We start from the raw sequence: 27,004 nt of genomic DNA, 5'->3' as shown, positions 1-27,004 counted from the left end.
CCTCACTCTTAATGAAATCAGAAGAGGAGTCAGGACATAAGAGGAATGAATGCCTAGGAAGGCACACTTAGTAACACTTCCACAAGGCTCATCTCCACCTCTCAGGAATATCTCCTGATTAATAGCAGGACAGATACTTTTATCCACCTGATAATTTGTATTCTTAACTATGATTGTTTAAAGACAAGTTATGTTATCATGAACATTAGATCTCTTTCTTTTCTCCTCAACCAAAAAGGGACTATTGCAAATCGAGGAAATGTATAGACTTGAATTAGATTTCCCTCATTTTCCTAGATTCAACATTTAAATTCAAATGTTTTATTTCCCAGGGGTTGGGGAGGTCAGACAGGATGAATCTAAGAATGGACATTTGTAGAAAAAATGAGAAAATGAGTTCCTCCATTTCTCCTACTGTCTTGGCAATGCACTCTATATAAAAAATGCAAACAAACAGGGAAAGGCCTGCTTGATTATTTAAATCATTAGCATTTTTATTTTACCCTAACTAGTTTTTCTCCCCCACAGAACCACAATTTGAACTTGAGCTTTTAATTAGAAAATGTATCTCTGTAATCAGAGGACATTCCACTCTAACAGGCAGGGCTATTCTAAACAATGATCTTCATGTAAACCTGTTTATCTGTGACATAAATTTAAAAAACACTTTCTAAGTTCCTAACTTTGTTAAAAGAAGTATATATACTTCTTTTCAAAATTGAAGGTAACCTCTTATCAATTCTTTGTTGCTTTTTCTCTGTGTACTTACTATGTTTTGATCATTTTTATGTGATATTACCACTATGATACTAAAACAGAGTAAATACATATTGAGCTCCTGGCTTAATATGATGTGATTTTTGAAAAGCTGTTTATTTTTCTCCCTTTTAAGTGACAACTACGTTTTAAGATCAAACTTAATTTTATTTCATAAGTATTTTGGGGAACTGAAAAAGAATGGCAATCTGACACTTCTAGTTTAAAGAACCCATCTATTTCTGATCTAAACTCTTTTTAAAAGCTGTCAAGGGTACTTAATCATTGTGATTGGCTTGATGATCCTTGCCAAGTCACTTCCTTCCTTAATGTGTATGAGAAGATCAATGGGCTGCAAGAAGTAAAAAAAAAATAATATGAAAGGGGGTTGGGCTGGTGGTAGTAATTAACTGACAAATACAAAATAAAAAAAAGATTTTTATATGTGTACATACATATTTTAAAAATTGATCACCTTTAATTTATAATCTTTGATTTTCTATAATGATGCAGGTAAATTGATATACAAATTATATTTTTGTTATTAGAATATTTTAAAACAAGCACCTTTGGGTGCTAGCATAAGACAGTACAAGTGGGCAAGCATATCGATTCAGAAATTGGATATTATAGGTTCATAGTTCATCTTAGTTATATTACATCTGGCAAGGCAAGATAGTTAACTTTGTGTATCAGTTCCTTCAACCATAAAATGAGGATATTTGTAGTACTTCTCTTAGCAAGCTGTAATGAGATTGAGTAAGATATGCCATGTAAACATTACAGAATGCTGGGCATACAGTAAGCACTTAATGTTTGCTATTATGTTAGCTATTTTTTAAGTCTTCTTTTTCTAACAGTTTTAAGGGAATCTATGTATAACTGTGCTGCTTTCCTACAAATTAGGTGATATAGATGATTGCTTCCTCCCAAATTTACACATTGTATTTTTCCTTCTGGAGAAATTGAGGGATTTCTCATCCAGAATTTTGGCTGATAATGTTATGTTTCTGGAATACCTTTGGAAATGCTCCCTTGGAGAGGAGGCTGCTTAGCATGAAAGACAAAAGTGTGATCCAGCACTAAATGTATTGGATTAAATGTCAGTACTCCTGATGATAACTTTGACTAAACCACTTCATTTCTCCATGCCTTAACTATCCTCATCATATAAAATATGACTTCCCATGTCTGGGAATCCAGAAAATGTGGGTAAAACAATGGTTCATGATTTGTGGTGAGCTCTAAAAACTAAGAACTGCAGTATTGTTCAATGTATTATGAGCTGCTAGATAAATCTTTTAACAACTTCACATTGGAATGATAGGCAGGATTCATTTAGGGAAACATAATAATTGAATTATTGGAGTAGCATGTTTGAAAATAAACATCGGAAATTGATATCTAAGTAGCGGTCATGATGGTCCCATAGTGAAAGTTTATTTTTGCACCATAATTCCTGTTAAAATCCTTCTGACTTTTGAGAAATAAAAGTTTTTTGGTTTAGAGTCCTCCTGTCTGGATATATAGCCATGAGTTCAAACTGATTGCATACACCCAAGATTTTTGTTTTATTTTAATAAAATGCATATTCAGTTAAAGTGATTAACCTCTGCACACTCAGAGGGTTTTGACAATGTCTTAAGTCCAAGGACCTGTTTGCATCTAACTCCTTGTTCAATCCAGCATAGGCAACAACAACAGCCACACACCCTGACATCTTGACTAAAACCAGTGCCAGGGCCGCTACCAAGGTGTCTCAGCAAGCTAATGACGTTTTTTAGCGCTGATCTCCCCAGTGGCGGTCTAGTCCCAACCCTGCCACCCACTCCCCTTCGAAATCTGCATATTCGGACAATAGAAGAAAGCACTGCTGGGAAGAAACAATATTCTGCCACACCGCCCTTAACGTAGCTCTCCGAATTTAATGAGGTCGATTGGGCATCGACAGCTTCTGCCTCTTGCTAAGTAAGGCTCCTTACCCAGAAGAGGAATCCCTCTCTAGTACACACACGTCTGAACACATGCATGCACAGGCATATATACTGCACAAACACATTTGGGAAAACACCCACGCATAAAATAATCACACCTTCCCGCATCTTCCATAAACACACACTCTTACCCTTCACAACTGCACGCACACACGCACATACTCCTGGGGGACTCACAGACCCACACAAAATGCCACGTACCCGAAGAGCTTAGAATCCTTCCTATGCCCGCAGATTGAGCCCACTCAACACGCACCCCTATAGAGACACTTGCAGTGTGACCACTTCCCGGAGCAGAATTCCCTCCAGATGGAACAACCTTGCTCCCCCTGAGTCGGCAGTTTCGCGTTGTGCCCAGGGACAAAAGCTGACCAGGGTGATCTTGGGGTGCATGGGACGGGAGCCATCATTTGTGGACAATGTGGAGAGATGCTAACTCAAATTGGGCAGTCCTCTTGACCAAGCCCTGCGGATAGATGTTAATCCCCTGATAGCCTTCAGCAAACAAATGGAGCCAGGAACCGTTGCAGTTATCTATTCCATAACCAGTGCTGCAGCCCTCCCTCCCTCCCCCCCCCAGATGGGATGAGATTCCAGAAAAGTCAGATCATCAATCCGGCGCCTAATCTAAGGAACTTGCGGTTTGTTAGATCTGGGCCAGGATCAGCCAAAAAAGATTAAGAAATCGACACACAGGAGCAAAACGCGCTTGTGTCGGGACACAGCTCCCCTACACCGTGGGATGAAGGAAATAGGATCCGTAATAAATGTGAAAAAGCAGCGAGTGACTGAGCGATGGCCAGTAGATGGCGCAAGAACTCTTCCCTTGTACAGTGTTAACCCTTGAGTGGTGGGTGGAGCGGCCAAGTCCAGATGTATAGATACATACATTTTACGTTTTGAAAGAAACCCTCCATTTACATATTTGGGACTGATTCAGAATTAAGACAAATGAGTTTGTTCTAGATAACTACCACAGATAAAGTAGTTTAACAGTAGCACACAGTAGCTGAAAAGCGGCTGGGGAGGATGAAAGGGCGAACTATTTGGGGAAATGACTGGCTCCCTCTCCAACTCACCCCCGCCCTGGTCACGGATAAAAGCGGTTTACCGAATCATGGAAACCTGATTATGGGTTTACACGTAGGCATTTGAATATGTAAATTCATGTGTGCAAATAAATTCTTCTCTGTGATCTTTTTCAATTAAACCACAGGATAATAAATGCGAGACGCCTGCTTGAAATATACTGCAACTACAGTAGTAACACATGTCCCATTATAAGGACGTGGGCATCGATGGAGCCCGATTCATTATCAGCATGGTTTCCCCAAAAGCAACACAGATCCTGCGATTAAAATATTCCTCTAACATGTTTCTGTATTCACAAGCTGCATCGGAGAGCTCACTAACACAATATTTCCCTGGCTGTTTTTACAGGCGGAATTGATCTATTCGGGGGGAAGAAATAAACCAAGCCCCTTAATTTCAAATATTGTGGGGAGTTTGTCAGAGAGCCGGAGCTGGGCTTCAGGAAGCCCACTAGTGGTTTCTAGTGGTTGCTATAACGAGCTAGAATTGAGGTAGATTTTGGTGGGGGGTTGGGGGGGGAGCACAGGAAAAGACAGAATCCAGAGTAGCAGAGACTTTGTGCCCCCGTTGGAGAGATGGTTGAGTCCTCGTCAAGGTTGCTGTGGTATCCCAGAAACACCATTCACTCCGAGCTGTGACCGCGCACCAACAACAGCAACAACTCCACTGCGCCGGGCTGAGGAGCAGGAATTAGGAGCTCGCGAATAATATGAAAGGGATCCGCAAAGGGGAAAGCCGAGCAAAGGAATCCAAACCCCGGGAGCCTGGCACGAGAAGATGCGCTAAATGTGGCCGCCTAGACTTCATCCTGATGAAGAAAATGGGGATTAAAAGTGGATTTACGTTTTGGAATCTCGTCTTTTTATTGACGGTGTCTCATGTGAAAGGTAGGTCTGCTTTCGGGGTCCCCTCTGCTTTGGATGGAGGTGAGCTGACTTGTCGCCGGAAAAAGGCTGGTAGCTTACTTTGCAATTTGCACCGATAAAATAATGATAATACTGAAGAAGGAGTTGATTCACAGCTCTTTCGCCCCCCACCCCCAGATAGGAAATGCATTTTGCTTGCCAGATTTGGCGTTCAATGCAGTGATTGAGCTTGTGCTCAATAAATATTCTTGCAGTATGCTCAAACGAATACGTGAGTTGGTTCGTATAGCCTCTAACTAGTGGATATCCAGGCAGAATTCCTGTGCAAGACTTTACTTGGTAGTGAGGATTACCTTGATTTCTAGTCAAACCAGTGGGATTTGATGCTTTGGCTAGAATATTTATATTAAAGACACTCGTGTAAACGCTTTTTAACCCTTTCAGGTAGGAAAGTTATTGCCATGCTAGGAATGTGCTGATGTTGAATGCATTAGGGCACAGGGGTCTTCCAAGCATCCCCTCACTAACATGAATGTCTCAGTGCATATGTTAATTTTTACTACGTGGGCTCTTATGCATTGATACATGGTATGGGAGCTTCCCTGGTAGAGGTTTGGCTTAAAATGAGGCTTTACAAGGGTCTGAGACGCCACGAAGTGTAAGGATCCACCTTTGGGGATGAATGAAGGTAGGAGGAAAGTCATTAGCTGACGACCAAAAAGAAAATCCCCAGCAAGTCTTAGCGTTCAGACAGGTAGAGTGAGTGTCACAGGCACAGACGAGGGGAGGGGGTGGGTGGGATGTAAAATGTATTCCTAAGCAAGAAAGCAAGGGACAGAATCATTGGAAGAAAAGCTGTCCTCTGGGAGAAAATAGATCCCCAGGTCTGTTCCACAACTTCTCCTGCACCCTGCTGCCCATTAATTGCTGCAAAGAATACTCAGGAGGTGTTTATGACTCATGCCATAATTTTTGAAAAATCACCTCCCCATACTCATGGCAGCTCAAATAGATGCGATCGCTTTCAGTGAAGCTAGTTTAAAATCCCGGGTGTCTGTGTGTCTGGGGTGAGGATGGAGGGTGGGTAGTGGGGGGTGTTTTGGCCCAGGCGCGCCAAGGCTGTCAACACAAACTGGACGCTTCTTCCTTTGTAAAGGAGTGCCTCTCTGAACCGCAATCGGGCCGTGTCTCTATGAAACAGTTTATTGTCCAGCTTGCAGCTGGCTGTCCCCCCACAGAAGGCAGTCCATTTGCATTCAGTGGAAATGATAATTCATGTTTTGGGTGGAGGGAGCTGAAGGGGTTACCTCTCATTCTATTAGGAGCAAGGATGGGTGACATGTCTCGAATTTTAATTTACATCCCTAAATGCCAAGAAGTCGCCTCTGGTGTCTGTGGCAGCAACTGTCTTGTAATCCCAACCTGATCCTTAAAGCTTGATTTTTTTCCCCTTTCCCTGGAGCCTCAGCTCAGCTCTAAGGCAAAACGCCTGTCCCAAGCAGGGTAACTACACTGCCTGGTGCACAAAAAGCGTCTCGGGTTGCTTACAATGGGTTCGTTTTCGTCGCCGGCTCGACGTGCGAGGAGCCTCACATTTGTGCTTAGTCCGCCTGCCACTGGGAGTCGGTGGTTAATGGATGGCCCTGGGGCTGACTGCTAGACAGGCGCTCGGCGTGGGGGAGGCGCAGGGAGCCGGCAACAGCTCCTGGCAAGAAAAATGTTGGGGTGGCTCCTGCTAGAGGATGACCGCGGTTAAGTGCGAGTTTTCATGTGATACCTGTTGAGCCAAAACACATTCGAGGGGCAGATGGGGGAGGGAGTCTCCAAAGCCGAGAGAGCACGCCAGCCTGACAAACACTGAACGGCGTTGCCTGCAATTACAGACCGGCAGCTCGCACTACCGTATTTTCTGAATAAGACCCGCCGCTGAAAGGAAGGGCGCGTTAATATGGTCTAAATGACACCAGAAACGGGACCCCTCTCCTCTACTCACAGCTCCTGGACTTTGGGCTGAGACCACTGGTCTCCACGGAGTACATTCCAGTTTGAGGGACATTGAGAAGAAAGAGTGTGTCACACTGCTTTGGTCCCGTTTAAAATCAATTTTTTACGGAACTTAAAAAACATTTTAATGGTAATAAGGTTCTTCTTTGTCACTTATCTGCCACTCGGAAGGTTTCTCCTATATTTTACAACTTGGAACGCTGTCCTCAAATTCTGAGAAACAAACTTACCTGGGCTGTATGCTTTAGACCTGTTCCCTATCGGTGGCTGGTCCCGGTCTTAACAGTTGCTTATTCTCCTTTCCCCTCTTCTTATTTTATTTTAATTTCACCTCAGTCTCAAGGCTTTTCTAAAACCGTGATTGCTGAAATGGCTTAAATGGTGTTTCTCCCAATGTCTATGACCGCTTTTGTTTTCCACACTGTTTCTTCTGGACTCTCTGGCCCAAAGCAAAGCTCAGAATGGGGAGTCGTTTTAAGAGCTTTGCAGGTCCTAATCTAGGTTAGCAGGAGTGTTCGGGAAGTCGGAGGTGCGCGGTTTTCCACGTAAACAGCTCAGGCCACAAGAATTCCACCTTTTGCCCGTACTTTCCATCCCTTCACCATCTCACCTCTGCCTACAACAGCAACGACAGAGAGGCTCAGTGGGAGGAAACGCCTCCGAGTAGAAGACAAAGTGGCCTTAGGTAGTAGGCCTGAACTGCTCCACTGGGGTTGGAAATGACAGCCAACCTTATCTGGCCATTTTATCTCCACTGTCAGCATCTCAAAAGGTGGCCGACAGAGGACTCCAAATTGGGGTGGGGAGCTGCTTAGACCTGACGCATGCCTATTTTAAGCTGTCTCTCTCTCTCTCTCTCTCTCTCTCTCTCTCACACACACACACACACACACACACACACACCCCACTCGAGCGCGCCCGCGCAGGCGGGCAGGCAGGCAGGCAGAGGTTTTTGAAACGCAGCCTGCAGCTGCAGCGTGTCTGCTGAGGCTTCACTCACATAGAAGCTGTGAATCTCCAAGTCGTGCTTAAACGTCCCGCCCACGTAAACAGACACTCGGGGGTACTTTCCCACGCTCCGTCTCGGGAGATCACACAGCCAGTGCAGGAGATACCAGGCAGAGGGTGCGGGGACCTTGCGAAGGTTCAGGAAGCACTGACCTCGGTCGACAGGTGGGAGAGCCTGTCGTTCCACACCCTGCACACCCAGGGAGTGCTTCCTGGGGCTCGGGCTGGACCCCGGACTTCGACTTCGAGAAGGACCCACGTTTCTGCGTGCTCTGGGATCCCAAGGAGATATTACTCCTGCCACAGAGCTCTTCTGGAACAGTGGGTTTCACGCCCTCTTCCTCAGCTAAAAAGGGTCGCGGGTGGCCCTGCGGGAGGAGAGCTGCCAGCGACCTCTGAAGCATCTTTTGCCGTTGCCAGGGTGGCCGCGCCCCGGGGTCTCGGACCCCCGCGCGTCGCGTCTTCGGGGACTGATGCCCTCACTCCTCGCCCTCAGGCGACAGTCTGACCTGGCAGAAAATATCTGGCATGTCTTGAGGGAGCTTTTCAAAAGGGAATGGAGTAAGTTAAAGTCTTCACAAAACAATAATGACAACAACAACAAAAAAACCAAAACCCAAACCCACTTCCCCTTCATCGCCACCGTCAAAAGCCTTCCCTTGAGGTTAGCACGTTTGAGACACCTGCTGGGAGGTAACATTTTGTGTTTGAGGCAGGGGTCCCGCTGCAGTTTGGGCAGGTGTCCTCCCGTCTTTTTCCTTTGCGAATACTTTTTAATTTCCTCTGGAAGGCCAGACTCCACGAAATTTCAAAGAACCAGCCGAGGTTGAAAACTGAGCGCCTGACTTGGCCTTGGCGCGTGTGTGTATTGCTGGGAGGAGGACATCCACATGGATTGACGCCGAGGGGCCTTCGGGAGGCCTCGAGAGTGCACGTGTGTGTCTGTGTGGGGGCCCGAGGCTGAATGCGTGGCCGGTGAAGAGTAAGACCATGTTCCCGCCTCTAGAGGGTTGGCGGTGCCGTGGACCCGGCTGCCGCGCTATCCGGCGCGGGCATCGAGAAAACTCCCTTTCCCCAAGCCGACCGCAGCGCTGCCCTCACTCAAACAACTTCTCCTGTGATGGGCATTCCGGGAGTTCGAAAACTCACTGGGGAACAAGTAATTGGGATTGCTGTCCCTCTACGACCCCTTCATTCTCCACCCCAGCTCTGTCGCTGGGGAAAAAGAAAAGCGGGAGGCAGGCCCAGGGTTCAAGAGCCACAAGGGCTTGGCTGGACCCTAGGGGAAAGGGCAGAAGAAACGAAGCAGCATGGGGTCATCCCAGTCACCGCGCGGTCCTCTACCGGAGCCGCTGGAGTGGCCAGCTCGGGGCCGAAAGCCGGACGCGCACAGGGATTGCAGCACGTTGCAGAATAATAACGAAGCAGGACGACCACAGAAAGAAAGATCGACTCAGGCATCAGGCGAATTCCCTTCTCCCTGAGCACGTCGCCTTCGGGGAGGCTTTGCACCACCCAGTTGCTCAGCCAACCCAATTTGCCGCCCTGAAAAGGCTTGAACAGCTCCCAGAATTCTGAGCTGAGCTTCCCCTGAACAGTTACCTTGTTGAGATTGTTCTGAAATGTCATTTTGCAGCACCGTGTTTTCCCGAATCTTCTGGTGTTGGGGGATTGGCGGGGCGGGGGCGGGGGGGGGGGAGCTGCATCAAGCCTGTGTAGGAAGAGTGTGTGAGCAGAAATAATTAAGGAGCAGGGTTCAACCCCTTGAAAACCTGATGCCAGCTCCTTTGAGATCCTTCAGGGAGAAAAGACAAAGAATTACTTTAGGAGCATAGACTTAGTTGCAGTAGTTGTTATTACTCTTCATGATATTAATTAGCCTTACTATTTGTGGAATAGCTGAATAGATTTTGGGTATATACGTCTTTTTCTTGAACACACAATTTGGTATCTAAGGAAATGGTGAAATAATAAAGCAATAGCAAATGGCATCTATACATGATTCTACACATAGTAAAACTATCACAAGTGAGCTCTGAAAAAAGGTAGGAGAGATAGAGCAATTAATAATGTCTTTGTATTCATGTGGGAACCCTCTAATGCTAAAACACTTGTCTAAGATCTCAAATACAAATAACTGAAAGGGACTGAACTGAACTTCACTAGTCTCCAAATATCCTCCTCCTTGTGTACCAAAAGGTCACTTTTTTTCTAGTTAACATCAGGGTCTCCAGAAAGAGCTTCAGTGTTTTGTCCACTTTAAGAAATTACTGTGAAGCACCAAACAATATATCTAAGGAACCGGTTACTTTAAGCAACATGACTATTTGGGAAAATATGCCATTTTATACTTCAAAGTCCAATGTTTGAAAGATCAAAAGTAAAATGATTGCAAATTAAAGAGATTAGAAAAAATGTGTGAGATACAAAAAAAGTGTGAGATACAAATAAAACTTAAGTCCATTTTATTTATCTATATATATGCATTAAAACACAGCTTCCCTTTCTACCTCTTTCGTCCATTCCCTTTATTCATAGGGCACAGGGGTAGTTTAGGGATACAGTGGCAATTCTGATTTGGCTTTTGGATGAGGTCTGTTAAGAATGTTAGAACAGACGCTATTGTTACCAAATTAGTCTTTTCTCTCTTAAAGTGAGCAGGTGGGTGATTCATGGTATTTTCCAAAGAGATCAATCTCCATGTCTACAAGATTTTCTTAGAATTAGGCCCGTTATAAGGCTCTCATTCTCATCAGGAATATCATGTTTACAAATGTCACAGAAAAATCAATTTGTCAAATACCTTCCAGTATTCAGGGTTTCAGTATTGATGGTCATCCTTCTCTCTCAAGCTTCCAATCTTGTAGCCATCAAATACATTTCATGCCATCAGGCCCTTTGTAAAGCTACTACTTGGTGCTGGTTAAAGATTCCTAAGTATTAATATTTTCTATATAATCATGGCCTATTGACCACAACTCGATCTGAAATCTCCTCTAAAAAGTCTACATTTACAATATTCACACCTTGTAACTGGATAATAAGAATATCAATGGTAATCATTTGGTATTGGATATCACAATATTATTCTCCCGGCTTTTAAATGCTTGCACTACAATGATTTTAAAAGTGTTTCTGAACAAATAGTATCAACATTCTCTGGAAACTTGTTAAGAATATGAATTCCCAGGTGCCCACCTCAGGCTTACTGAAACAGATGCCCTGGTAGTTGGGCATAGACATTAGTGTTTTTAACAAGTCATCCAGGTAATTCTGATGTGCTCTAAAGTTTGAGAACTACTACAGTAAAGAGCAAGAGTTCTGGAGCTACTGAGACCTGAAGTCAAATAATGATTTTGCCAGCAGTTATACTTGTACTAGCAACTCAACTTTCCTAAACTTCAGTGCTAGTCTCTATTTAAAAAAAAAAAAAAAAAAGAAGATAGTAGAATATCAGTAGGCCTATAGGGAGAGGGAGATTATACATTTAACATATATAGTGCATTGTAGCTATCATCAGTATTATTCAAATACATTTCCATGTGCAAAGCCAGTGTAAATTCCCACATACTTCATCCCTAACTTGTAGCCCTAACTTGTCCATAGCAGTAAAAAAAAAAAAAAAAAAAATATATATATATATATATATATATATATAGCATCTTGGGCGCCTGGGTGGCTCAGTTGGTTAAGCAACTGCCTTCGGCTCAGGTCATGATCCTGGAGTCCTGGGATCGAGTCCCGCATTGGGCTCCCTGCTCAATGCAGAGTCTGCTTCACCCTCTGACCGTCTCCCCTCTCATGCTCTTTCTCACTCTCTCTCTCCAAAATAAATAAATAAATTCTTTAAAAAATAAATATGGCATCTTTTCAGTTGCTATTATTTCACTTTGGACACATTCCCTGGCTATTATACTTTGGAAAAATACTCTGAAACTTCTGCTTATCACGCTTATCCAGTTGCTGCAGGTGCTGGCTCCATGCAAGAGGGCAGACCCTTAGCTTTAAAAAGTTACCCCTGTTTCTGGGCTAATTTCATCCACTACATTCCAACATTAATTTAATATCGATTGATTAGTATATTTACTAATTTGTTAATTCATCTCGTTGTCACATATTGTGATATTTACAGGTCTGAAAGAGTTCTTAAATATCAGCTAGTTCATTGCTTATGTTTTATACAGGAAAGACACATGCCTAGAAAGGATAAGTGATTTTTACTAGGTTACAAAATTCATTAACTTCAGGGGGCGCCTGGGTGGCTCAGTCGTTAAGCGTCTGCCTTTGGCCTGGGTCAGGATCCCAGGGTCCTGGGATCGAGCCCCGCATCAGGCTCCTTGCTCAGCGGGAAGCCTCCTTCTCCCTCTCCCGCTCCCCCTGCTTGTGTTCCCTTTCTCGCTGTGTGTCTCTCTGTCAAATAAATAAATTAAATCTTTAAAAAAAAATTCATTAGCTTCAGAACTGAGACAAGATCATTGGGCAGTCAAGTTCATGTTCAACTCTCTTTCTATCATACCTTATCAAGTTCACTAGAGTTTGGTCAGATGATACTAATGAAGATGATCACAAAAGTTAATATTTAAGTACCATATATCAATTAGTACTATATAAGAAGATTAGTGATTACATGTTTCATGGTAATTTTTTTAAATTGTTAACCACTTGTTTTGTATAAGACAAAGAGAAACAATTATGGAATGAAAATATTTTCTGAGGCTGATATAATTTGTAACATCAAATAGTCATATCTTCAATAAAGTCTATACAAGTCTTACAAGTCAATAAAAATAAAATCAGTGTATTGAATGTTTTTTTATGTCTCATAAAGAGCTTTAAGGAATAGTATTTAAAATCAAATTCTTATTTATTTCTTCTTAAAATCTGGACACAATTTCTTTTTTTTTAAAGATTATTTATTTATTTATTTGAGAGAGAGAGAATGAGAGAGAGAGAGAGCACATGAGAGGGGGAGGGTCAGAGGGAGAAGCAGACTCCCTGCCAAGCAGGGAGCCCGATGCGGGACTCGATTCCGGGACTCCAGGATCATGACCTGAGCCGAAGGCAGTCGCTTAACCAACTGAGCCACCCAGGCGTCCCTGGACACAATTTCTTATTTAAAAGCTTTTGAATCTAGAAAATCTGTTCTGGATTTATTTTCTTCATGTTTTTATTATGTTTAAACCATATTAACATAAAATTAGCAGTCCTTTTCATCTGCATTTACAACTGAACATTTCTCTCACGTGATCTATATGACAATGGTATCATTCAAAACTCTACCATATAAATTATAGTACATTCTATAAGTATTAATAGTGTAAGAACAATTGATAACGTTAGGGATTATCTTCAATTTTAGTGATATATGAAGTATTTAAAATTCTCTTTAAGATATAGGCGTAAACAGGAAACAAACTGAGTGTTGTTGGTGTGGGGGGTGGGGTGGGAGGGATGGGGTGACTGGGTGATAGACACTGGGGAGGGTATGTGCTCTGGTAAGCGCTGTGAATTGTGCAAGACTGTTGAATCTCAGATCTGTACCTCTGAAACAAATAATGCAATATATGTTAAGAAAAAAAAAAGAAGAAGAAGGTAGCGGGAGGGGAAGAATGAAGCGGGGGAAATCGGAGGGGTGGACGAACCACGAGAGAGGATGGACTCTGAAAAACAAACTGAGGGTTCTAGAGGGGAGGTGGGTAGGAGGATGGGTTAGCCTGGTGGTGGGTATTGAGGAGGGCACATTCTGCATGGAGCACTGGGTGTTATGCACAAACAATGAATCATGGAACACTTCATCTAGAACTAATGATGTAATGTATGGGGATTAACATAAGAATAAAAATTAAAAAAAAGATATAGGCGTAAAATTTCCAAAATAACGAATACTACTACATTTGAGGGGTTTAAATGTTCAGAAAGTGACTGAAATATATAAAAAGTGATGAGTGATTCTCTTAAAAGCTGAGTTTATCATATTCAAAATTATAAAGTCCTTCCTTGCTTTGTTTTATGTTAGCAGATTTTAAAAGGAGCATTTATGATTATATAGTTTCAAATGATGAGGAAGTTTTTTAAAACTATGAGAAGTTTTAAAATATAGTTCGATACCACTTTGAAAGGGAATTTATAAATGGAAACAGACTCTGCAGAAATGGATTTATTAAATCTCGAATAATATTAGAAAATCTAGGACTACCCTCTAGTTTTCTATTAAATAAGTCCATCAGGTTGTCTCTAGAATGCTCGGAAGTGCATCCAATAGAGAGAGGATATAGGATGTTATTATGTTTGGGGAAAGAGGACCAGGGTAGAATTCTTTGTTATGTCTTTTTTTTTTTTTTTTTAATGTAGAAATCTCTGTGCTAAGCCCTTTCTATAAAGTGTATGGTCTACATCTTAAGCAGTGGTTCTCTCCCTCATTATCCTGCTTTGACTTCTAACAAGCATCTTGTGAGATGGCTTTTACGGCCTATATACAGATTGTTATCTCCACTTACAAATGATCCACATCTCCTGAGGCCAGAGGGGTACAATGACTTTCCACGATCATAAGGCTAGCTACTTGCTAAGTGAAATCTGAAATGAAAATAGATTCAGAAGCTCATGGACTTTATTAAAAGTAAAAACTATAAGGGACTGAATTCCTAAGTAAGCTTCTTCAGTTTTAAGAGAAAAACTGAGACCTTGAGAATTTAATTTAAAAGAAAGATTAAAATTAATATTCAGTATATATATATACCTATATAGTATGTAAATATATATATATGCACACACATAAAATCTCATGGTTAGAGTAATCCATAAATTCTGTTTTATAATCTTCAACATTTTTTGCTCAAGTTGCCTGACATTATTCTTTTAATGATCCTGTATGAGAGATGTGAAAGATATTTTTAGTTTTATAAGCAATACTAAGTGAAGTAAATGCACAGTAATGCATAAGTATGTCACTATAAAATATAGAACTATTCAGTGCATTAAGTATAAAAAAAGGGAACCAAAATTTATAACCCTTAGATCCTAACCCAGTACTCTTGGGTAAAATGTAAAATTTATAAATGCAGATGGATTTATCAGCTTCACGAATAAACTAATATTTGGTTATAAAATGGCTTACCAATTGTATCATAAACCTTGGCAAATAAATTTGTTCCATATTGTACTTTAATCGTCCATTCAGTTCTATAGATTTTTAATGATGGGGAAGTTCTTATAACTAGTCCAGTGTCTAACAGTCAGAGAATGTGCATTAGATTTATTTGCTGGGGCAAAGGAATGTGCTTTAAAAACATCATACCCAAGCTCCATCCACATAGTCTACTTCATTCCATAACTGCATTCTAACTAAAAGTACACGTACAGTGATGTAAAGAAGAGATAAGACAGAGAAATGAAGTGACTTGCCAAGATTTAAAGTGTGCAAAACGGTCTTTAAAGTTTCTGTCCAGTACATGTTTCTCTTTATTGGGTACTGTTTTATGAGCTTCTTTATTTAGTCCTAATTTGTTTATGGGAATTAACCTCCTTGAGAGGAGAGACCACTATGCCTAACCCCAAATCATGACCAGACCCAAAACAGTACTTCCTCAAGTAATCATGTAAGGAGACACAGATACAGAAATGTAATAATACCAGTAAATGAGAAACAACATTCAATTTAAAGATAAACCTAAAAATTAAATAGGGGCATTGAAATATACACAAGAAAAAAAAAAGCACCTACACATATACTAAATTATATTTAAGTATAAAAAATTAGCGTTAGCTTTTCATGTGAAGGTGATAAAATCTATTTTCATATGTAACACAAGTACTTTTGTCCTTTCTGAACTTTTGACTCTCCAGATATTAGCTAACCTTTTTCTTACTTGCATTATTAAAATTTTATTTGTGAGTATAATTTTAGAGATGTCATTTTAACCTACGTTTTTACTTTTGAAGTTCAGATATCCTAAAAATGCCTTCATATGGATTATTCATAGAATATACTTATTACATTGGATACTTTTTAATGGGACATCCTTATTTTAAATAATTTTGTATCTTACAACAGCTAGATGTAGATTCCTCCAGAAGTCAGGGATAAAGGTACCCTAAAATCTGTCTCCTAGTCTATTTCCTACCGTTATGCATTCCAGACTTTTATTTAATGTTGGAAATTGACTATTAGTCAAATTCTCCATTTTAAAATTGAGTCTATTATAATAATTCACTTTATTGAGATTTTAAATTACAAATTAACATTTTGTTTTCTTGATTTTGATGATGGGAATGGGAAGCAGATTGATAATTAAATGCCTTTTCTTGAGCTTGTTCACATTCCCATTAACTTCTTGTTTCTCATTCATAGTTACTTAATAAAATTATCAGCTCTGTTTTCTATTATTCTAATGTCTCAAATATCTATTTCAGTTTTCTACAAGGCCATAACTTTTATTTTTGTTTGTTTACACTATGAGGGTTGTTTGACTTGAAAGAAATCTGAAGAAAAAATGTTGTTAATTTCATTTTCTCTTACAATACCATGTAATGGGTATCAGAGGTTTACCAACTGAGTCAATAAATTAAAAATACAATTTTAAGCTGTATTTTATTATGTGTTAATATAGAAAAGATAATATGAATCTAGTCTGTTGTTATTCTACTTAAACATAAGATCATGTTAAAAGACTTTAACTTCAGGCAATTTGTAATGTTTAGAAATGATTTTTTTTTTCAATATACAAACTATATTTTCATATATAGGAATGACTCTTTTAAATCTGTTATTGGAAGCATAATTTGAATTTCCCCCAAATTTAGGTAATGAATTTATGTTGATCTATCTGCCTGTTCTAATGTGGAGCTCTGTGTTGCTAAAAGCTTCATTTGCAAGATAACGGATCAAAGTTAGGAGAACAGGCAGAAAAAAATACAAGGAAATCTCCTAGATATGAAACATGCTACCTGGGATTTATTGGCTCCATGCCCTAACTGACTGAAGTATGTAGTCTAGGCAAAATATTTACTCAGTGTTCACATATATGGAGAAACTCTGAGTTAAGGTTTTTGGCTGATGGCTAAATCAAAACAGCTGAACTGATTCAAATGTTTTTGGGTAAACAAATTTGCATCCATGCTGCTAATTTGTGTGTCAACTTCCATCTTCATAGTTTCTAAGATGATGGAGATGATAAACCCTCTTAGCTTTTAGCCTCTTAAATGAAGTCTGCAATAGAATTGTTGACAGGCCTATGATTACCTGTATTGAGTTCATGTCCGATAGTCTTTTCATGGCTTTTAAAGAAAAATTTTCATCTATAAATTCAACTAGTACTTGATTGCTCTTTTATCTGTTAAGTCTTTTTAAAGGAGGTCAAAGAGAAACTCTTAAAATCAATTTTCTAGCAAAGTGCCAGGAAATCTTTAATATCTGTGTTAACTTGACAGTATTCATTAATATATTATTAGATGAAAATCAGAAATGACATTTTGAACTTAATTTTTAAATACTACCAATGTATAAGTCCTTAGAAATTAACCATTTTTCAATAATTTGAAGATTAATACTTACTTTTACCTCTCGTTGAATAGGTTATTGAATCTCCGTATTTTAGAAAAACTATATTCTGGTTATATAATTCTTTCCAAAGCAATATTCTCAAAGGCCTCAAAAGAAATTGGAAGATGTTAGACATATTAGGTTATGTCTTGTGCTATTTCATGTAAATATTACCTTAATTGTTTCCATCATTTTCTTTGGGCTAAACTTCGATTTGGTTTAATAAGCCTTTTTTTAGAATAGTATTATTTTGAATTAAATACTGTGGTTTTGGCATAGTTTAAGTTAGTTGTTGTGAAAGACTGTGGTCAGTATTTCGTATTTCCACAAAAATAATTGGTAGCTTACTTATCAGTTATGGGACTCATTAACCTTTTCCTTCACCCATCAATAATTTATTGAGGGCCAATATATGTCAATATGTTTAGGAGATAAAGATGAAGATCTAGTCATTACCCTAAAACAAGACAGTCTTTATTTTGAAGTAGACTTCCTGTGAACATAATAGCAAAGCAATCTGGTTATTGTGAAATTGTTAAGTTCTTCAATGGGATTCTCTTTTAAAATATCAATGTAGCTTACACCACCTTCATTTCTATATCCTATATTTTAAATCTTTATCCTATCACAGGTAAGTATTAACATTCTATAGACATCGAAATTTCCAATGGAATGTATCATTTTGTGATCTAATGTAATTTTCCCTTGTAAATTTCAATTAAAAATGTTTATCGACTCCTATCTGTTCAGCCAACTGATATTAACTAGTTTATCCAGTATTAATGAAGAGCTCACATGTATTTCTACAACAGTATTTTTTGAGATATTTTGTGATCAGCAAATTGTGCTTCTTGCCCTTTTTCCCCCTCCTATTAGTTCCTGCCTCTGAACTCACTGGCTTGCTAATGCTTTCGAATTTAAATTCAAATCTCTACCCCTTCATTTAGTGATTCACAAAAATAAGCCTTGAGCCAAGGTCAACATATGCAAAGGGGAAAACAAATAACTAATATATAAATAAATAACTAATATATAAATAAAATACAATATAAACTAAATATAAATAGAACAGATTCTGTCATAATTTTCTATTCCTTATTTTTTGTCTTTATTGGAGACATATATAAGTAGATTGTGTTTTGTTTTGCTTTGTCTTTAATTCATGATTTTAAGAGCAGTAGAAGGATGTATGAATAGTTATAGGAAGAAATAAGGCATTGGGACAATGCCAATTTTGCTATATAGGAGTTAAGTAGGATGATCTATCTTTACAAGGTTAGAACATTCTCTAAATTTGATCTTGTATTTTACATTTTTCTCATTCCCACATTCAAACTTTGATGAGTCATGTTATTTTAATGTTTGCACAGGCATCCTGCTTCATGATTGTCATCTCCCTATCCTTTTTCACATTCCATAAAGCTCACTTCTTGGTGATCTAAGGGTGATTTAATGTGTAAGAAACCGGATATAATGTTTATTAATATAACACATATTAAGGGGTTCTTCTATTTCTAAGCTTCAAAGTCTTGATTCTTAATGAAAGATCAAAACCAAACACTTCCATTATCTATGCAAATTGCTATCTTCTATGCTTAGATTACTCCAGTGAAAAAAGTAAATCTAGAAGTTGAGATAAAAGAACTTCGGGTAACATGAATTGTTTTACTTAACTTGGTACAACTAAAAGAAGGAATAATGTGAACCACACTGAATTTCTAACACTTTCCACAACACATAGTATTAGCTCCATTTATTGAGATCCCATACTAATGCATGGGAGTTAATTTGCAGGATATGCTGATCTGGTTCCACCAACATCTCAAAACCCACATCTAAGCTCCTTTCTTTGATATAACAAAGGAGAAAGCAGTCCTTTTACATTTCACAAAGCTGTATTATACAAAGGACCCTGCACTGCCTTTCTACTCATTTTGTTTTTCCTTCTTAAGTTCCAACTCTCTTTTTTCTTTCAAAGTATTAATGATAATTTACATATAACAACTGTGTCATAACATGGGCTGTTTGTTTAAGATGCAATGGGGAGGCTTTCAGTCTGGCTTGTTCATTGTCAGTACACAAGAAAAATCCCAGAAAAGCCACCTATAAGATGCATAGCCAGCCTTCATGAAAACTATAAAAAGGGATACAATTAGTTGAGGTCAGAGTTTGAAACAAGTATCTTTGCTAATTCAACTAGTTCTGAGAAGGGTATTTGGTTAAAAGAGGCAACTGTTACATACACTTCAAGTACTTTCTAAACCCCAAATTACATACAGTCAATGAAATTTTGTTAATAGTGAGTAAACACAAGGTAAAATAAGAAGTATATGCATTTTTATTAATAACAGCTTTAAGCACAAATATTCACAATTTATGAATTTTGTCTCCTGTATTCCCATTTCAATTTTTATAATGGTTCATTTTACATTTGAAAACACCTCCCTCTATAAGGTAAATCACTAGGCACTTCTATTTCTTCTGATTCTTCATTTCTTTTCTCATCTTCATGGCAAGAAAAGAAACTGATGTTCCTTGTCTGCTACTGTGGACTATGAGTGCTTCTCATTGAAGCATCTCTACTTGGAGTGATTGATAAACTTAACTCCTTACTAAATTTGAGGAAACAACTTAGGAAGAGGAAATTAGCTAACGTGGAGAAAATTGGGTTCAAACCCTGCCTGCTCAACTCAAAACCCTTGCTCTTTTCATCACATCAAACAGGATTTCATCAACTTTGAGGATAAAAAAAAATTCTGAGCTTGAGATGAATTCTGAATTGTTTCACATGGATAAGGTTATTTCTTTTCTGGAGTATTTCTGAACATGGAACAATTTATTTTACATGCTTCAGGATGAAGGGAAGGCAACAAAAACAGGAATGTCAAGGGTAACAATTTAGAAAGGTCAGACTAGTTATGTTGCCAGAGGGACAGGGCTTATGTTAGTGTTTGGACATGCTTTGTTGAATCCTTTATTAAGTTATAGTTTACTGTTAGAAAGAAAAAAAAATGTGTATTGTGGAAAAAACTTAGGTGCTATGTTATCATAGTTAGGTATTGTATTTAACACTGCCTGATATTGTTTTTTGTTTTTCTTTTTACAAATTAAAATAGAAAGGGAGCCTTAATTGTAATGTGTGTATAAGGTCTCATTTCACATTTAGTTATATTCTTCTTTATTTTCAATAACCTAGACTTCATGGAAAATTTCTGTGAATTTATTTCTTAGAAATGTAAAAGAAATAAATCATGTTTCCTTAAATCGTGACTCTTATTGAGTCAAAAGGAACACTCACAAAATCTTAAATTACCCACCATAGAATCTCCATACCTAACTCAGTACCTTATAAATAGAGTAAGCACTCAATAAACATTTGGAGACTTGAATTAGATTATAGTTAATTGAATTCATTAATTTAGTTTAGGTCCAACCTGTACTCAGAAAAATCAATCTATATTGCCCAAATCTTTCAGTTGTTATACACTCCAATGTTTCTAACTGTTAACAGAGGCTACTGATATCTAGGAAATAAGATCATTTATGAAAAAATTATATAGCTGTTCAGTATGTAAAAAATATGAATCTCCTTTACTACTTTCACTTTTGAATATATAATCCAGTATCTTTTACTTGAATTATCTGCATTAAAGTCCCTTACTTCAAAATAACACTACCTTCATTATCATTACAGTAAGAATCCAAGGAATTACTGAGCCCTGATAAATTACCCTTGCTATCAGAAATAATTGTTCATTGTGTGGTCCCTTCACAACATATTTTCAAATAATGCTCGATACCTTAGACAGCAAATGAATTTGGAAACATTAACTATTATTCTCAATCTCTAATCTGATAGAATAGAAGGTAGACTCTAATACCAGCTATATCTTTACTGGTCAGGTGACCTTAATGTTTTCCTTTAGGCTCAATTTCCTTATCTCTTACATTCTCTGTAAACTTCATGTAATCTTGATGCCAAATGGATCAGTAAGAGAAAGCACTCTATGAAGTATACATTGCCACAAATAATGGCTATTGCAACAGCAATGATACTGTAATATTTATTTGAAAATAAATGGATGACAAGCTATGGTTTTGTGTATGTGTGACTATACATGCAGAACAGATTTTGATCAGTCTACTTTTTCATAAGGGAAATTATATTTTACCTCCCTAACCAATCCAATATTTGTCAAGATGGCTCCGAATATCTAGCAGATGTAATAGCTATGGTGCTAATGTATTTCTTTTTTTTTTTTAAGATTTTATTTATTTATTTGACAGAGAGAGACACAGCGAGAGCAGGAACACAAGCAGGGGGAGTGCGAGAGAGAAGCAGGCTTCCTGCCGAGCAGGGAGCCAGACGTGGGGCTGGATCCCAGGACCCTGGGATCATAACCTGAGCGGAAGGCAGACGCTTAACGACTGAGCCACCCAGGCGCCCGGTGCTAATATATTTCTTTATAATTCTCAAACTGGGTGCTCCTGGTCAAATTCTTCAAGAAAGTAAATTCCCTGTTGGAAAGTTCCAAGGAGACGCTAACAATGAAGTTAGTTCTTAATGCAGTTCTAACTTAAATTATTGCCATTCTTCTTTGACAATTGATGTATTTCTGACTTCTGTTTGATTTCTTGATACTGTTCTTGAAACAAGTCTAAATCTGATAATAAACTGTTGAGGCTTGCCATAGTAACCTGAGGAAACTGAGTCCTATGGGATCTTAGACTTTTTAGTGGTTCAAAAGTATGAGGAGCCTATGGAGTCACCTGTGATTCTGAAGAAAATACAATTCAATCAATTTACACTCAAGAGTATAACAGAATTTTTTTTAACAGATAGAATTTAATATTCTTCATCCACCATTAGTGACCATAGTTCGGCATTTAGGAGGTTTTCTGTTTTTTGGACACATGTTTATTTTGCTTTCTTATACTGTTTCTGGAGGAGATTTTTAACTTTTTTGTTTTAAACAAAACAAGACTGCTCCCCAGTTTAAAATATATCCCTACTTCTTCAGCTTTTTGAAATGCAACATCTCCTCCTCAGATACATTTCTCTGGATGCTCTTTAGTTGAAATTAAACTCTTCTTTCCTCATATCAACCTTAAATTTCAGTTATATCAGAATTATAGTTCTTACCAGGGTGCCTGGGTGGCTCAGTCATTAAGCGCCTGCCTTCCACTCAGGTCATGATTCCGGGGTCCTGGGATTGAGCCCCACATCAGGCTGCCTGCTCAGCGCGAAGCCTACTTCTCCCTCTCTCTCTGCCCCTGCTTGTGTTCCCTCTCTCGCTGACTCTCTCTCTCTCTTTGTCAAATAAATAAATAAAATCTTAAAAAAAGAATTATAGTTCTTACCACAATCTGCTTGTATTCAGTAATTTATGCATATTCTACCTCCCTCGTGTAACAGAGAAATATGAGAGGTCAATGGCTGTGTACTTGGCAATTTCATCTCAAAGAATTTTGCACAGTCCTCTAGAAGCAGAAATGTAATAGATGTTTGTTGCTTTCAATAATACTGAAATACAACAGAATATGAACTGACCTCTATCATTTTCTGACATTCAAATTATCATTTTGTATATATTTCTTTTAATTAGTAATTAATGCATTGATATTGCTTTTTTCTCTGCCTCCTGGAATCTTTTGTTATAATATGTTGGGTTTTAGTTCTCCCATGAATTTTCTAATTTGCCACTTGATTTAATTTTGTGCCATTTAACCTGTTTTTTGTTAAAGTTTTAATGTTCTTTTTCTTGTTTTTTTAAATCTATTTTAGAATTTGAAATTTCTCTCGAAGCATTACTTATATTTCTGAAAATGTCTGGGCATATTTGTTTCAGGTTTCCTACTTTTATGAAAGAAAAAAAATGAGACAGCCTATCAATTGTGTTGTAACTATTTCTCTTAGATATTTACACTTCTTCAAGGTGTGTTATCTCAATTCATTCATAAACTCCTATCTTCACGACCTTCTATTTTTCTTTGAGGTATGAAACAATGATAGTGTTTAAGACATCTTTGAAGTTTGTTTCTGAAACACGGTCTATGCAACTTCCTACCATCTCTGTTGATACTATCTTTCAAATCAAAAGAAAGACAATTTCTTCCAACTATGATTTCCTCATTGCTTTTATTTTCTCCTGTGTCTCCATTCTATTATATTTAAATTATAGAAGTGGCACAAATATTTAAAATTCCTTGCATTTTGAAAACTTTGCTCCTCTATGTTACTGTTTAACTCACCAAATTGTTCCTTTCTTTGGTTGTTGCAATTTTTAGTTTACAAACTATTTTCCTCAATTTTAAACATTTAAATGTTTTTTATATTTCATTTTTGGATCCTCTTTTTATTGAGCATGAGATATTTTGGAGGAATATAAGTGGCATGACATGCTTTGCTCTGAGAGGCACCATTGGCTATTTACTGTGCTATCTGCTTAAAGTTGCTTCACACATAATTCTGTTTATTTTCGTTTTGTCTTTAGGAGCCAATTATATTATTATAATCATCAAAGCTGTTTATAATTCCATAATATGTTTTTATATTAATATGTTAAGGTTGTATTTCTAAAGAGCTTATCATTTAAAAATATACCGTATTGTCTCCAATACTGACAGTAGGTGCATAGTAAGCCTCAGTTTTGCCCATTTGATACTTTATGCCAGTTTATGATTGTTGGCTTTTCTCTTAATTTAAAAAGTAATAAAGAGGAAATTAATTCAGATAGCATATGTTAAGTCAGTTTTTTTTAACTTCACTCATTTTGCTATAAAAATATCTTTAATAAAACTAATAGGACTGCTATCCGATAAATGGTCTACAATATGCCAATTACATGGTGGAAAAATGTTTAGATATTCAGTTGGGGGTTTTGCATTTAACTTGTTCTGTTTTAACTTACTTCTTAGTTAACTGAGGAAGCAGAAAGTGATGAGAGTGGCATATTCCAGGGGATGTTAGGATGTTAAAACCAGTTTTCAGTGCTTGGGCATGTAACAGGTGAGTGATTATTTGCGAGGCTGACATAGTTTATAGAAATGGAATTATAATAGTTTTCCACAGCATGAATGAATCTGACATTTTTTGTTTTAGAGATGCAATAATTTCCAATGCCAAGTTTTTGACTTTAAAAATTTATTAGATTGTATAGGACTACCTAGTGAAAACTGCTGTTACATTGTAATGTTATTGGCAAGCAGGATAAAATAGCTGTAAAAAAATATGACCTTTAGGGAGCAAAATTCTGTACACTTTTGTAGCACAAGCACCACCACCAACTGAAGAGAACGTTTCATGTAGGAGGCTTTCCACTGTATTTTTTTTCCATTTGTAAAATTTATCATCACTTTGCTTTATCCAGTGAAAATTAATTATGGCAGGATTTATTTAAATCCTGAAAAGTGAAATATTGTGATAATTTAATTTAGGTATCACAGTCAATGTTCCAGTATAACAAAAACTATGTAGCATATAGTAAAAAAATAATAAAGTATTTGAATGTATTCTATTTATTTATATACTAGTTTTTTGCATCTTGTGAAATGTGATAGAGACTTATACTTGCTAGGGACGCCTGGGTGGCTCAGTTGGTTAGGTGTTTGCCTTCAGTCCTGCATTGGGCTCCCTGCTCAGTGGGGAGCCTGCTTCTCCCTCTCCTCCCAATAGTGCTCTCTCTGTTGCTATCTCTGTCTTTCTCAAATAAATAAATAAATAAAATCTTAAAAAAAAAAAAAAGACTTGATTTGACAAAAAAGCCTATTAGTTTCACAACTAATTCTGTCCAAAATAAGTAAATTCACTTTGTGTCATGTCAGTTTTATTAACATCATATCAAAAACATTTCTAATTTTATCTATATCAATATTATTCACAATTTTCTAATAGTGTTTTCAAACAATTTACTTATTACTCTTAACTAGTGATAGAAGTATTATACATGTTGATTCATATTTAAATATGTAAAATCATTATTATTGCATTATATGATAAAATGTTTATTTTCAACATAAGTACTATCTGTCTAGCAAGTTAGCATTTCCTTTTATTGAAGCTTAAAATTTAGCTCATACATATTCACTATGATATCAGTGAGGAATCATAAATCATACTGCTGACTTTGATTATTGAGTATTGGCAAGAATCCTTTTGTTTCAAGGGAATCTTGAATTGGAAGTAACAGGATGGTAAATATTTGTAAAATTCATTCACAAGTCAACCAACAGGTATTGGCAAAAACACAGATGTTTTAATTCATTGTCTTCTCTTTCTTTCAACAGTTTCACAAACTGGGGATGATTCATGGCTTGTTCATATATATATATATGTATATATATATATACTGAATTATTTTTAACAACTGTAACCATGACACTTTGGAATGATGCACTGTCTCTTGCTTTTAAATTCTAATAAATCCTGATATTTGACCTACCATATCTGAAGCAATCCATCTGTCATGATAGAAACTAATTAAATAAAAAAAGAATAAAGAAACTAATTAAATCATATCTAGCTGAAATATTTGACAGATGTAAATTTTCTTAAAATATCTATGTCATGAGTTAGATTCTTCAGGCTGTGAATTGACATTTCTTCATAAATTTGGAAGTCTTTTGAGCAAAACATGCCAGAGTATTAATTTGAGCAGTGGTCTCATATTGCATGACCCATCTGAAGATAAAGAAGATTACTTCTGATTTTTCCGATTTTGTATCATTTGAAATTTGGTATAGAAATTCTTATGCTCTACATGCAATTGCTTCCTTAACTGAAGATCTGTCACTTTTTTTTTTGGTAAATTATTGGTTTAAGCCTTTCCTTTATAATTTTCTAACAAAGTTGTTATAACTAAAATTGGTTTTCTCTGTTTGTGTGCAAATATCAGAGTCATTCTATTCCCAGCAAAAATTAAGAGCTCACATCATGTTGAAATTATTTTTAAAAATTTTGTTGAACATTTAATTCTTATTTCAAGTGACTAATATTTTCAATTCTTCATTGACTGTGCTACTATGGATTTTAAATACCTAGACTTTTTTTATGCTAGGGATAAGAATAATTTGCAGTAGTCAAATAAAATAACGGAAGATTTTCCATCATAGTAGACTTTAAAACCAGTGTGTTTTAAAAAGTCTTTTATATAGAATGCTGTCAATTTCTGTGAGGTATAGTGTTAAGTGAAATAATTTAAAAATAGGATCTAATAATAGAATTGATTTAGATTCTGTACAAAGAAGAAATGATCAAAAAGATTATATATCTTTATAAAGCAGTATTTGAAATTGTATTTTTAAGTTACTGGTCTTGCTAAGTAATGGAACGTTATTTCAGTAATATTAGGATATAACTTATAAAAGTAAAGTCAACTAAATATCCATTTTGCAATTAAACCAAGATTTGCCAGCAATTGAACATATTTTCAAGGTACATAAGATGGTTTATACTAAGTGGCTAACTTATCATGTCCTGTTAGTTATATATAACCTGAAAGGAATTACTATTTCTTCACTTCTGTTTGTGATTACTCTGGTCCCCAGGTGTGTGATTATGTGTATATGTGAGAGATAAACTGGTGAGGCTCGCAGACCTTGCTTCAGTTTCCTGGAATTTTTAAGATAATTAATGCCTCTGTGCTTTGGTTTTTCATCTGTAAAACTGACTCCTAGATTGGGATGAAGATTAAATATAGTCATTCATGTCAAGCAAAAGTGGTAACACAGTACATCTGTGTGAG

The 27,004-nt window shown here is 37.4% G+C and overlaps 1 protein-coding gene across 3 annotated transcripts in view; it reads left to right on the top strand.

Annotated features, from left to right (window-relative positions):
* The first annotated feature begins 4,530 nt into the window (after positions 1-4,530).
* CSMD3 (CUB and Sushi multiple domains 3) overlaps positions 4,531-27,004 on the top strand; it is a 1,201,062-nt gene continuing 1,178,588 nt past the window's right edge. For all 3 annotated transcript variants that reach the window (XM_035011782.1, XM_035011781.1, XM_035011780.1), the window contains exon 1: positions 4,531-4,729. In XM_035011782.1, the coding sequence (XP_034867673.1) occupies positions 4,552-4,729 (178 nt within the window). In that variant the 5' untranslated portion in view covers positions 4,531-4,551. The remainder of the gene's footprint in view (positions 4,730-27,004) is intronic.

The sequence above is a fragment of the Mirounga leonina genome, unplaced genomic scaffold, assembly GCF_011800145.1.
Source record: "Mirounga leonina isolate KUSES-001 unplaced genomic scaffold, KU_Mleo_1.0 Mir_165, whole genome shotgun sequence".
Classification (NCBI taxonomy): Eukaryota; Metazoa; Chordata; class Mammalia; order Carnivora; family Phocidae; genus Mirounga; species Mirounga leonina.
The sequence above is the reverse complement of the archived record's forward strand: the minus strand, read 5'-3'. Positions and strand labels throughout refer to the sequence as shown.